Source organism: Salarias fasciatus, chromosome 4 (genome assembly GCF_902148845.1).
Source record: "Salarias fasciatus chromosome 4, fSalaFa1.1, whole genome shotgun sequence".
Classification (NCBI taxonomy): Eukaryota; Metazoa; Chordata; class Actinopteri; order Blenniiformes; family Blenniidae; genus Salarias; species Salarias fasciatus.
The window spans coordinates 11,821,318-11,834,858 of NC_043748.1; the positions used below are offsets into that span (position 1 = coordinate 11,821,318).

At 45.4% G+C, this 13,541-nt stretch overlaps 2 protein-coding genes across 2 annotated transcripts in view; one reads left to right on the forward strand and one right to left on the reverse strand.

Moving 5' to 3' along the window:
• Positions 1-3,285, forward strand: part of proza (protein Z, vitamin K-dependent plasma glycoprotein a) — a 31,158-nt gene extending 27,873 nt beyond the window's left edge. Inside the window, exon 11 of the mRNA XM_030089141.1 lies at positions 3,266-3,285. The gene's annotated coding sequence lies outside the window, so the exon portion shown is untranslated. The remainder of the gene's footprint in view (positions 1-3,265) is intronic.
• iqck (IQ motif containing K) lies at positions 2,975-12,871 on the reverse strand. The gene is made up of 9 exons (XM_030089254.1): positions 12,823-12,871; positions 12,634-12,740; positions 12,458-12,566; positions 12,265-12,362; positions 11,803-11,855; positions 11,621-11,698; positions 11,249-11,333; positions 5,800-5,911; positions 2,975-3,225 (listed from the first exon to the last, which is right to left on the reverse strand). Exons 1-9 carry the CDS (start codon positions 12,869-12,871, stop codon positions 2,975-2,977), a joined length of 942 nt encoding a protein of 313 aa, XP_029945114.1.
• Between the last annotated feature and the right edge of the window lie 670 nt (positions 12,872-13,541).

Genomic DNA, 13,541 nt, shown 5'->3' on the forward strand with positions numbered 1-13,541 from the left:
TCAGATGACACACTTTATGTCTGTGCTTTCTTCGACACAAAAGAGAGCTGGTTTCTGAGACGCAAAGAGATTAAAGCCGGGGGGAAATGGTCCAAACTGTATGATTCCCAAAAAGGAACAAAATGCCATCGTCACTGGACCTAATAATACCTTCCTCTGATGGTTGGAGACTCGAGGGTAAAAAAAAAAAAAAGAAAAAAGGAAAAAAAAAAAGGAGAATCTTCCAACAGATGTTGTCTCTATGTTTAAAATCAAATAGACTGTGGTGAAATTTGCACAAAACTTGTATGTTGAGTTTGTCGTCCATGGGAAGCCGATTAGAAGACCTATCCTCCCCGGGGTTGACGTGTCCTTGCCTGTCCTCTCCTGATTCGTCTTGCCTTCAGACTGCTCCTGCGGGGCAGCTGACGGGGGTAATATTGGTTTTCACAGCTATGACTGTGCAGTGACGCAGCATGCCTATGTATAGAAACTTAATTCCCCTGATTAGAAAAAGAACAAAAAAAACAACAACAGTTAATTCTCTTGTTTCTGTAACCGATTCAGGAAAAAAAAGTTCAATAAAAGTGTCATGTTTGTAGTTAAACATTAATTGGCTGTGTTTTCTTTTTCTTTTCCCTTTTTATTGTCCCTGAATGACCTTGTGGGAGGTCTTTTACAAATTAGGGATCAAATGAAAGTCAGTGTATCTGATACATCCAGTTGCCAACGACTGCTTATACTTGCGGCGGCTTCCTCAGTAGAGTTTCAGTAAAATGTGGACAAATGTGAACAGATCACATTGTTCAAGAGTTGAAATTTTAATCATCATACAGAAGTTTTCTGATGCAGTTAGGGAAAAGAAGCTTATGAAATCCACCCAGAGATCTGATATTACTGAGCAGGAATTAGTCCAGCATATAGATACACGTTTTTATGTTACCCCTCTGGTAGATTATCTACTCAGTCCCGTAATTGATTGTAAAACTGTGATTATATCATTAAATTAGTTACTTTTTTTAAAGACGCAGGTCAACAGCCCATATGCTCATTATACTGCAGGTGAAGACACTGTATATATCAGACAGATAAGAAGACACAAAAAAAGAGACAATTATACAAACTGCAGGCAAATTAGAATCACAAAAAAAACCAGGAACCCATTTTGGGCTGTGGAAAGAAAGTAGAATAAATAGAGAAAGCCAACACACGCACAGGAAAAACATGAACTCTTCACAAAGAAAAGACCTAGAAATGATGTAGAAATGATGAGTAAAGAAACAAGGTCCTATGTTTTTATTATAGGTTTCAGTGAATCAGTCAGTTTAATACAAAGCGCAGCTGTAATCGTCTTTAACCGTGCACCACAACCTGAGCAGCTGGGAGAATAAAGCCTCTATAGTGGACTCATTGAAATGCTTAGAAATGGAAAAACTTCAACAACTGGATGTTGTTAGCTAATGCTATTTTTGTATTTGTGGCTTTTCAGAATTGGTCTTGACCTTTAAATAACAATAAAAACACTAAAAAGGCTTTATTTAGACTGTATGCCTCCAGAAAGCTTTAAAAGTTAATTTTAAAGAAACAAGAAGAAGTTGGAAGTGTCCATATATGGTTACTCATCCCATGGAGGCCGAAAGGTCAGATCTGGACTCAAACCAGGATATTTCAGGTTATTTAACCTCTAGACCACTACCTCCTCTTCCTTAAATATGTTTGGCTTTCTGCAAACAGGAATATGATGTTAAGAATATGTTTGTACACAGTTCCAATCCACACGTCTCGCTCGGGCTCCAGCGGAGAGCCGGGTGTTATCTGGCTGTGCTCCGACAGCCGAGTCTTCTGCTGCTGTGTGATCCTGTTTCAGTCGGCCCGGCGCTGCCAGACTCCGCGGAGCTGTGCCGCACTATCAGATGTCCCCCAGAATGAAATGGGCCTGCTTTATCGCCTCGCCCAGTGGCAGCTGTCTCCCGGGCAGCCACATACCTGCAGAGGGAGATACATAACCCCCCCCCCCCCCCCCCCCCCCCCCCCTCCCCCCACCTCACTGAGAGGCGGCCTGCTTCAGTGACCGGGATGGTCAGGAGAGTCGTCCATCATGGGAAGAAGCGGAAACCAGCGTCATCCTCTCAGGTATTTTTGGTGCGTGTAGCGATGGAAATATGCCAGGAGAGCACTTTATTCGCTCACGTAATTGGCACACAGGGAGGAGACGGCAGCAACATGCTTTGGTCTGAAGGACGGAGGACCTGCAGAGACGGTCCACCAGCATGTGGTCTTTCAGTTTCTGTGAGACCAATTTGCAACTTTGCATGTGTGCAAAGTTGCATATGTGACATTTCAGATGACGTTTGATGGCCGGCAGCTGCAACAACAGATAGCTCCTGCTGAAATGAAAGACATCTAAACACGGGAAGTTATCATGCAAAGGAAAAAGAACTAGTTTTGGAAAAATGCAAATATTCTGATTTCTGAGAGAGGTTCTCGAATGCTCACTTCGCCTTTGTTTCCTTCACAGAGCGGTTTCCTTTCTTGATAAACAGGATAAAAAGTGCTGTGCCTCAACATCCAAGCGACCTTTCACCCCGACCTCGGTGGTTTGCTCTGAATGGAAACAGTGTGAGCTCCTCTCCGGAGAGAAATGAACCGCTCAGGAAAACGGAAAAGAGCGATCAAAGGAAATACCTTCCAGCCAGAGGTGGGGAGAGCGGATCTGGTCGGTTAGAAGAGGGTCTGCTGGTGACAGTATAATCTGAGAACTGTATTATATGGTGTTCACTCGTTGGAGGAAAGTGATCCATCAAAAAGGCAATGAATGCAATATACTAATTAGACATGGATCTGGGACCATAAATCCCGGCCTGGCTGTGTCCAATTGGTTGGAGGCGTCTTTAATGGCTTGTTTGACTGATCACTTCAGCCAGTTTGATGTCAACCTAACAAACTCTAACAGCCTTTTAATACCAGAGAAACCTTGTACGGAGACGTAATGGTTTCACTTAAAAATAGCGCCGGTCTGACCGAGGCTATTAGCTCCGGGCGAAGGCGGCGATCTGCTGATGGGCTCGGACACGGACAGGAAGCTCATCAGCGCCGCGGAGCCCGGCGACAGCCGGTCGCAGGCCTCCGGGGTCATGTGGCCGCTGGGCGTGTGGACGGCCGTGCTCTGTGGGGTGGGGGACAGCACCTTGATGGACACGTCCTCGGGCCGGGGGCTCTCCGGAGCCTCGCTCATCACCGTCCCCACTGGAGACGGAGACGGACAGGAAGATGGGAAGATCCGCCGCATGTTGTGTTGTTATTCATCCAGATTTGCAGCACAAACACATACTGACAACTAAAGAGCAACTATTGATTCATTTTCTCTGCAAAATACACACATATCCCATGAGCTTAATATTTAATAGCTAGAAAAAGTGTGTCAGGCAGACTCGATAGCTGCAGCTCTACTGCAGTCGTCTTGTGCTACCTGCAGTTCAAACCAACGGCTGTGACAATCTGGACGTATGGATGCTATATTTACGCCACAGACACGTCTTTTTCATTTGGTATTAAAGCTTTCTTTGCTTTATTTCATGAATGTTTCTAGAAAGGCCTTCCACTCTGGGTTCCTGTGACCTTTACTGTTAGAAAGGTTGCGCATTATAAACATCCCGTAAGATATATCTATAATACATGAAGCAGACATTAAAAATAGAGGCTTTCTATTAGCATAATTATATAACCACTCTATTTAGCGGTGTCTGAAGTGACGCCGCTACGCCGACGGTAAACATCCGTCACGCCGCGCTGCAGTCAAGGACAGTCCCAGGTTGATTCATGGACTGTTGAGAGCTGCACCTGTCCAACGAGCGGCCGGCTTCTGGCCTCTGCACAGAGCGCCGGGTGTCTGCTATTTGCTCTTCGCCTCATTGTTTTTCCCTCCATCTCTGACTCAGTTTCATTTGTGGCGACGGGATGGCAGGAGAGGGGATTGCATGCTGGGTCGACTTGAGAGGAGCGCAGCTGTCGCAGGATCGACTTAAAGAGAGCGCGTACAGTAAAGGGTGGAGGGAGTGTGTGAGGATGAGGTTTTAATTCGAACTCCGACCTTAAAGCATCTAGAAAGTCTTCATATTCAGTCCGCAACTGTCAAAACTGTCATACGTCTGATTACATTTAGAAACTTGTGCAGCACTCCGTTCATTGTGTTGTGTTTAAAGTCATTTAGGCCATCACACACACACACACACACTCTGGTCCCCAGGCCCCCTGCCAGAATGTGGGTTCAGCAGAGGCAGCGGCGGCAGGCCTTTGTTTTGTGGAATGTGTCGGCGTGGAAACAACCTGCGCTCACGATGGCGGCGCCCATTGTTTCAGTTCCGACGAAAACAGAGACGCGATCGCGGCTCTGATGTGTCACGGAGCGTGCTCGTCGTGATGCTCCGCCACGCTTCAGTGGGTAAACAACAATGTTTATCGTGATTAGCTGCGGGGAGCAGAGCTTTGGTTTTGTTTTTGTAATCTCAGTTTCATTATAACCACAATTAGAGAGTCACATTAATTTTTTTCTTTTTTTAATTAAATCTTTGAGTCAAAGAGCTCTCAGTCATGTTGCTCCCATATGGCTCTCATTCAATCCAGCAAATGTTGAATTATTCTGAAAAACATCTCTCGAAGTTTAACTTCACAGTTCAACAGTTAAAACAATGAGTCACGTTATAAAAGTTGAACAAGTAAAGAAAGAAAACCTAAAAACCAAAATAAATGGTACCACAGTTAAGTTAAAAAACTATTGTTACTTCTGACACCATATATGTATTTTTATACGTAATTCTAATGTTAGCATGTCGATATTTATGATGTTGGTAATATTTTTAGATAAATGTGTTTACAAGCTATTCAGTGCTATTTCCTGGTTGGTATGACTTCTTCCATGATTAGTGACACTAGCATGGCTGTTTAACACCTGCTGGAACCAAAAACCATCATGTCAGAGGCTGAGATGTGTTCAGGTGATGAATGATTATTATACACTATGTAACACTAGAATTTATCGATGGTGGAACACAATAAACCAACATATTTCACTTTTATTTTTACATGTTATTCCTTCTGCTTCCCCTAAAACAAATGCTTTTTTCTTCCCATTTTGCTGAAATTCTTCTTTTGCTGAGCAGCTTGTCAGCTCAAAGTTCCTGAGTGGAGCCACTAAAAGGATTGTGGGTGCTGCTGCGTTTATTTCGAAGGATGAAGTTTAGTCACTATCCTTGAGCTCTAATATCAGTCGGTCACATTGGACACTGGCCTGCATTCTCAGCTGCTCTGCGGCGTCCTTCATGTGTCTACACACACACACACGTGCATGCACGCTCACACCAATTTCTACTTCTCGGTCTTCATCTCTGCCGCTCTTCGCAGTTTCTCTCTTCCTCCTCGTGCTCCCAGCCCCCATCCTCCGCCGTCCCTGCCCCACAAACACACCCCGAGCCCTGCAGACATTCTCTTTCCCTTTCTTCCTCTGTTTCTGGCCTCGTTCTCTATATGTGGGAGAGACTTCTCCCGCAATCTTCATCCCGAAGCTTTAACATCAAAACCCTGCCTGGATGAATACTGTATATCTGCAGCGGTTTACATGAGTGACGCTTAAATGTCCTCAAGTTGGCACAGATTCTGTCTTTGCTTATTGTAAACGGGTAAATGTGATATGAGCAGAAATGTTCCAGTGACTTTGAGAAGCAACTGTCACATACTGAAAAAAGAAATTCGATACCGTCGTGTTGCCAGCAGGCCTGAGGCCCTGCGTTCAGTGCTGCCGTGTGATTGTTTATCGGCGCTCACCTCGTCTCTCCTGCTGCGCCCAGAACCTCTCCACGGTTTTGGCGATGTCACGGTTCTCTCTCAGTCTTCTCTGCAACTGCCGAAGCTCCTGCACGTCAGGCCGCGACCGGATCTGGAACAGTCCGACACGCACGTGCACAGACGGCACGTGCACGAAATCCCCATAAACAAACACCATCGATAGTTTAATGAAGCTGTGAGCTGTCGGCTCCGGAAAACCTCTGGTGTTGTTTAAAGAGGGACATTTAGAATATGATAACGCATCTAATGGCAAATTCTACATTTCTGTCCATTTCAAACAGATCGTGTAAAAATCCTGCATGTTTTTTGATTAAAAACCATAATTTAGCAGCTCATATTCTGAGCAGCTATTCATCAAATCTAAAAACAATAGACCTTTATGCATAGATAACATAACCAAATGTGCTTGGGTTGTTTCATACATGCAGGTTAAGCTGTGACTCATGCAGGCTAATTGTCAATAAGCTTTATTTAATTCCTCGCTGCGTCCAGGCTGCAGCTGTCATGAATCCTGTCTTTGTTCTTGGAGGAAACCCCTGTCGTCGTTGTGTGTTTTTGTGTGGGCCGCCTGGTTTCCTTAGAGATTACTAAATAGATTTTCTGCTTTGGTGAAATCTGCGCTCCGTGTTCTTGATCTCCTCCTCCTGGTCGTGTTGCGCTAACTAGGTCTCCGTCTCCTTCCTTCTCTTCCTATCCTCGCTTTCCTCCCTCATCTGCAGGAGGTTCTCAACTTCCCCTCTCCTCTCGACCTGCCTCTCGTATCAATACTTCACTGTCTCGTGGCCCTCCTCTTCCTTTAATATTCACCCATCTCTGTTTTCCAGAGCTTTGCTTTCCTCCTGTTTCAGGAAACCAACTTTCTCCCGAATGCCTGGCTGTGGCAACAATACCGCTGCTATTAGTGGGTATGAAAGTAGGTCTGTTATATAAGCCTGATGATGGGTTTAGGAATGGGTAAGACCAGCGAGCTCATATAGTTAATTCAGTGTGTGTGTGTGTGTGTGTGTGTGTGTGTGTGTGTGTGTGTGTGTGTGTGTGCCACAACAGACCCACCCGATCTGCTCGTGGGAGCAAACCATAGAAATGGAAATGAGGGTTGAGGGTCAGGGAGGGTTGGGGGGTTGGAGCCTGTTGTGTTTGCTCACCATCGCTTGTGTGTGTGTGAGTGCCGTTTCTGCTCTGTGTCACTTCTCACCGGCGTCCTCCATGAATTTTATATTTTCTGTCCTGCTTGCGCTGCTTGTCTGCAGCTCATGAATGATGAAGGCGTCCGACGGCCGGCGAGGCGGCCCTTAATAACCCGTCAAACACGCCGTTACAAAATCAAACCCAGGTCTCGCAAAGCCGCGACGAGATGTTTGACGGTCTGTGCGTGAGACGGAAGCAGACAAAGAGCTGAGTGTGTTGTGAAGGCTGTCCGGCCGCATCGGCGCGGCTGATTAGCAGGGACGAGGTATTGTTTTGACCCTGCGCATGAAGACAGCGCAGCACTCACTATGGATATTTTTATCGCTTGCAGGCACACAAATGCGCCTTTGCATCTCCTCCAGCAGGTCTGGGTGCTTAGTGAACCCGAGGACCGTGTTGCTATAATCATCCACGCTGCAGCAGACTCTGGTTTAATGCCGCATGTGAGTCAGTCTTTCTCATGCTGCGTGTTCGATGAAGGCGGAGATTAGACCAGTTTAGGCCGTACAACCATCTATTTGCATCATGTGAAACACAATCATACCACTAAAGGCAAATGTCGTGGGTCCAGATACCAGGGATTTCACCTCCACTAGCACTGGTCCACAGACAATGGCCTGGAATCAGCTGTTAATAATGATACACTGCAGTGTATCAGGAAGTCTGGGATTTCTGTAAAAGTCAGTATGTTGGGTGAAGTGAAACTGCTTCCACGACAGGAAATTATGTACACTTCATGTGTTTTTGTCACATAAAAAAAAAAGAAAAACAATATAGCAGTAATTTCTATCCCTTCCTATTAGCCGCCCTTTGTCTTCTTCACATCCCCCAAAAGCCTGCAGCTCATAGAGCACTCTCACACGCCCCCAAATTACACACAGCCACCTGGAGACACTCGCCGGGTCGAGCCTCAGCGTCTCAAGCAGCTTTTAATTCTCTGGTGTGAAGCGCCGATTAGATTGAGCTTCTCCTACATCCTCACACTTTGGAACAGCGCCGCGGTTTCTTTCTGGAGGAACCGACTGTACTGAAACGACCCAGCGTCACGCCGCTCTATCTCTCACCCTCCTTTAAACCACACATCTATTTTGGCATCCTCAGGCAGAGTGACGGCACAGCAACCTCCCGTCTCAATATTTATAGGGAAACACAATCTGATAAACTCTTCGATTAAAAAAAGACAAAATGTGTTTCTAATCATGGTTCAAACGGGCAGCCGCATGGTACGAAAGTGACGTGCGGACCGGGCAGAAATGTCCTGAGTGCTTGTGACATATTTCCAACGTGGACGCCACTGCAGGGCCGTGCCTTAACGCTGACCCTCCATTCAGGCCATTCATCTGCCGCTGACCTCCGATCACTCAACTGGAATCACAGACCTACTTCTGCTGTCGACTATATACGCCTCTCTACATGCTATTGTAGAGTGTGTGTGTGTGTGTGTGTGTGTGTGAGTGTGTATGTGGAAGTGTGTGATTCCTTTCCAGCACCTCTATTAATTTATGTCAAGAGGAATACCACTCAGTACTCACAGTGCCCCAGTTCCGACCAGCGCCGACGCCTGCTAGTGAAAGTCCCGTATACAGTCCTGTTCTCTGACATGCCGGAACTCGAGAGAGGCTGACGTTTTGGGTTTAGCAGAATAAATGGAAAACCAGCTGATAAAACCCTCATTTTAAACCACCGTGCCGATGAAATGAGAAGCTCTATGAATCCTGCGACTCTGAGGACTGATCCATAAAGGATGTATGTTAGCGGGAGAAAAAGCAGAATCGCGCTACTGAGATGTAACCAAAACACGTAAAGCTGTCGATATTTAATCTGGACAAAAACAGCTATTCACCGTCTTATCGAGGGTCACATGCTGGCTGTGAGAAAGCAGGAATCTCCCCCGGCTGTCTGACTGCTCCCATGGGAAGAAGGAGACTCCATCCTTCTGTTTTCAGTCGTTTTGCTGAGATTTGTGTTCAACATATAAACATGTGAGGGGTTTGTTTTGGTTCGGTGTATTTCCCAAAATGTTCAACCATTTGGCAACATTTGGCTGTAAATGTGACGACTAATCAATACAGCCGTCAAACCGCGACGGTGGCTGAGGTTTTTCTGCGCTCGGACAAGGCCGGCCACAGCCTGTGAACCTGACAGAGCCGCAAATGGAGAGGAAAGCCTTGAACTGACCACAACCTCTTAACATCGGCATCCTAATTGTAACGAGAATTTATTACACAACACCCGCACAACTTTAACACCGCTCACCAGACTTAAGCAGTCTCATGGAGACTTAGCGATCGCTGGAGTGTGTGTTTGTGTGTGTGTGCATGTGTGTGTTACAGTAGCGGGCATGGATGAATAGATTAGAGCTGGGTTGAGGCCCGCAGTGCAAAGAAGATTATGTAATATATTCAGACTTCACAGCTCTTTATAGTTATGTGTGAGTGAGACATGAGACAGCCGCATTGTCTGGGTCATGGAGGTGTGTGCGTGTGTGTGTGTGTGTGTGTATGTGTGTGTGTTTGCATCCCCACCACTGCTCTCCTTCAGCCCGCAATGTTTTGATGAAGGAGATTAATAATGGAGAGATAAAACTCCAGTATACAAAAATACTCGCCGTCTCTGCATCCCGGCCTTCCGTCCATCTGAATGTCTGTCTGTCTTAGCAGAAAGTGCACACTTACACAAACACACACATCCACTGCAGTCAGGGCTGCGTCAGGCAGGTTATATAACAAGCCAGCGTATAAGAGTCAGGGGAGAAGAGAGGGTGCATGCTGGGTAGTTCGGTGGGGGTGTAAAGATAATGGTGTGTATTGATTTTTCCAAAATCCCTTAAAACCTGGAGAAATGTTCTCCTGATGGAAATGATTCCCCTCAAAACTCAGATTTTAGAGACTCTTTCTGCTAACATGAAATGTGATATGGGGTAATAGATGTGGAGTGATCGTCTTCGATCATCACACGGTTTGCAAACACACGCCCATATTTCCTCCTCACTGCAAGGTAACGGCAGTCATGACACACTTCAGCGTCTGTCAACCCAAAATATCTCCACCTCGTGCTTCCTGAATAAGTCATGATCCTCCCAGTTCTAGCTGCTCCTGACATTCTCCACATTTTATCTTTGCTCATCATCATCATCCCATACAAACCAGGCAAGGCTGCATTTTTCTCATGTAAGGGTTGATTTTCCTGCTTTTTTTTTTCCGATGTTAATCTATCCACATAATCCTCTCCTCTCCTCGCTGTTCATCTCCTCCAGGTCGCACGTCAGTCCTTCGGTTCTCCTGGCTGCGGCCTTCTGGGTGAATCCACTGACCCTTCAGGGTCCAGCAGGGTAAACAGGGTGAGGACAGGAGGCCAGCTGGCTCTCTGCTGCCTCCACATGTGAGCAGAGGTCAATCAGACCTTCCTTTTCAAGAGGTGATGTCGCCCCCTGCTGGCCAACACGGAAGCACAAAAAACTGAACATCCTTTATCTGCAACCATAAGTCCACAACCACATGTGCAAACATATTTTCACTTCATTCAGATACAAGATAATCACTCTTGGCAGTAACAGCTGGCGTCTCCTCTTCATGGTTTGTGCTGAAAGCTTCACACACAGAAAACAAGACCTCCTGCTGACCCCCTGCTTCTCCTTACACTACTGGATGTTCCTTATCTTTTCATTTGTGTGTATGTGTGAAGAAATTGCTGATGTTTGCCCCTGGTAACGTCTGCATATATCTATTTGCAGAGCTCTTCAGACCACGACGCCCACACAGGAAGGAATTAAAGCCCGGCATCGCCGATGACATAATCAGGCTGCTGAATGAAACTGCGGCCTCTGTGGAAGACAGGCTTTCCAGCGGGATGGGATTATACAACAAGACTGCGCTGTGGGCTGATGCACTCAGTAAGCGGCCGACTGTATGCGAGCAGGCCCGCACACGCGTGACTTGTTAACACAATGCCTCCTTGCTGTCTTCCTCTAAACTCTCATTATTCCACATTGTAACTTCTGAGATAATTTGAAATTGTTTTAATTCAGAATGTGTGAAATTAAGCCAGCAAATCCAAGGTTAAGCCGTGTTTATTGTGACACCTGACAATCCTAGGTTTTGGGGTTTTGTTTAATTTTTTTCCTGCTTTTTTGCAGATTCTCAGAGCAGTGAAATGGCCTTGAAAGTGAAGTGTTTGGATGATACGCGGTTTGACAGGCAGCCTGTAAACAACACGGCGCTTCCAGTCATATCCACTGTACCTTGTATCCCCTCCAGAAAGCCTGGATGAGCAGAGCGGCCTGGTCGTCGCTCAGCAGCAGAGAGAGAGGGAGGGGAGGCCTGGGGCTAGAGGAAGGACACGGGGAAGCCGGATGAGTGACAGAAGACGAGACACGTCTCTGCATATGCTGCACAGCAAAAATGCAGTAAATTTCAAACATCGAAATGATAGGGAACTGTCATTACTTCACTGTAGATTTATATTTTGCTATAAAAACTGCATATGGACACTAAACAGAGCGACTTCATGTTTGTTTCTCATGTGAGAACCTAAATGTACATATAATACAGGCTTTGTAGAAGCAAAACGGTAAATCCCAACAAGGAATCTCAGAACACTCTCAGACACTCACTGCAGGCTGAGCCAGTCTTTGACAAAGGGGATGTCGTGAAAGTCGACCTGGACCTGTCCGTGCCTGCAGGGGTTATGACTGAATCAGGGAGAAAAACATCAAACAAACACAATGTTTCACACAAAATGCTTATAATATGTGTTGTTGACACTGCATGAGAAAAAATGTGTGTGAGTTCTTACTTGTACAGCCATTCAGTCAGAAAGTCCAAAGGGAAAAATGCTGTTGTTTTCCTCTGAAAGGAAAACAAAGGATTGATTAAACTGAGTAAATAGTCAGAGTTCAAATCTATCTTGAAACAACATCAATAGAAGAAGTGTGTTTCAGTGTATCATGTGGAGACAATATGGAGCAGTGCACAATAAATTGTTGCATTGGGGCCTTTCTGTGGGCAAGTTTTGCATGTTCTGGTTTTCTCAGGGTACTATTCTTTGTTTCCACAGTGTCCTTAAGTGTGAATGACAGTGCACGTGATTGTCTTTGTTTTTTCCCTGTATACTGAACTGGTGACCTGGTCTAGTTGAATCCTGCCCTTTGGGATCTATAAACTGACATCGCCTCCAGCCCAGTTCAATAAATCAGTACAGAAGATAGTTGGAGATGAGAGCAGTATCCGCAGCAGCTCTAGTTTCAGTGTTTCTAACCTGAAAGCAGCCGTGTTTCTCAGCCTCTCTCAGCAGAGCCTCCAGTCCAGGTAACAAAACTGGAAACACTCTCCTCTCCAAGTAGTGTGTGACAGGGTCTGACAAAAAACAAACATGAATGTGGACAACATTTAGAGGTTTATATGACTCTGAATGAGGAGCAAACCTGCATTAGAAGAGATTGTTCACTAACGTTCAGTGATCTGGGGAGAAGACATGATTTCAGCTGTTGATGGAGGCCTCTGATGTGAAGTTGGGTGTTTTTCTAACACAAAGTCCAAATCTTTAAGAGGATCATCTTCCTGAAAGCACATGGATGTCGAAATGACAGAGGTTTCACGATGATTTGCCGGGTACAGGATGCCTCACCTTGGCTGTCAGGAGTGCGGAGTGAGTCCTGGAGCTGTGAGGGCTCACAGGGCCGCTGTCTGTCCGCACGGCTCCCGGAGGACAGCAGGGCCGCTCCGCGTCAAACTCTACAAAAAACACCGCCAACGCACAAGGACCGGGTTCCTTCAGTGTTTCAAAGCTCAAATAAATAACATAGTATCAACATACCCTCACACACTTGTTCCCAGAGTGATTTCTCGTCTCGAGACGTCGCCATTTTTGCTGCCGTCTGGTTGCTAAGGACTCTTTAGTTGCCATGGAAACACCACCCACGCATACAATATAATAGCACTAATGATTTTTAAGCCTTTTAGTGGTTTGAGGTTCTGTTTATATATTTAATGTATAATAAACAATTCTGCAACGTCTATACCCGTTTCTTTACTTCAAATAAAAAAATAAAATAAAACTGACAGTCCCGGAAGCGACCACTAGAGGGCAGCAGATGTCCAATCTCTTCTGCACTAATGTTGGTTTTAAGACATGACAGCCACCCAGGAGATTTCTTCAAAATTAAAGTCTTTATTGGAATAAACTCCAAAGCAGTTAAGTCATCTTATGACTAAACAAAAATAGCCATTTATCATTAAAAAAAAGTCCCAAGATGGTTCCAAAATGCACTGAACAGCTTATGACAAAATATACACAGCAGTAACTCATATCTGGCAGCCACTAATTGACTTGTTAATAAATAAAAATTGTCAACAAAATATTTTACACATTATTTTTAAATTTGCCCGTATTTTCAACCAAGACCGACTGAACAACCCCGTTTTTAAACAGATTATGACGACCCGTGCCACAAACATTTGTCTAACAAGTTGCTGCAGTGCATCCTCTGACATTATTGACAACCCTCCCCAAACAAAACCAGGAAGAAAAAAAAA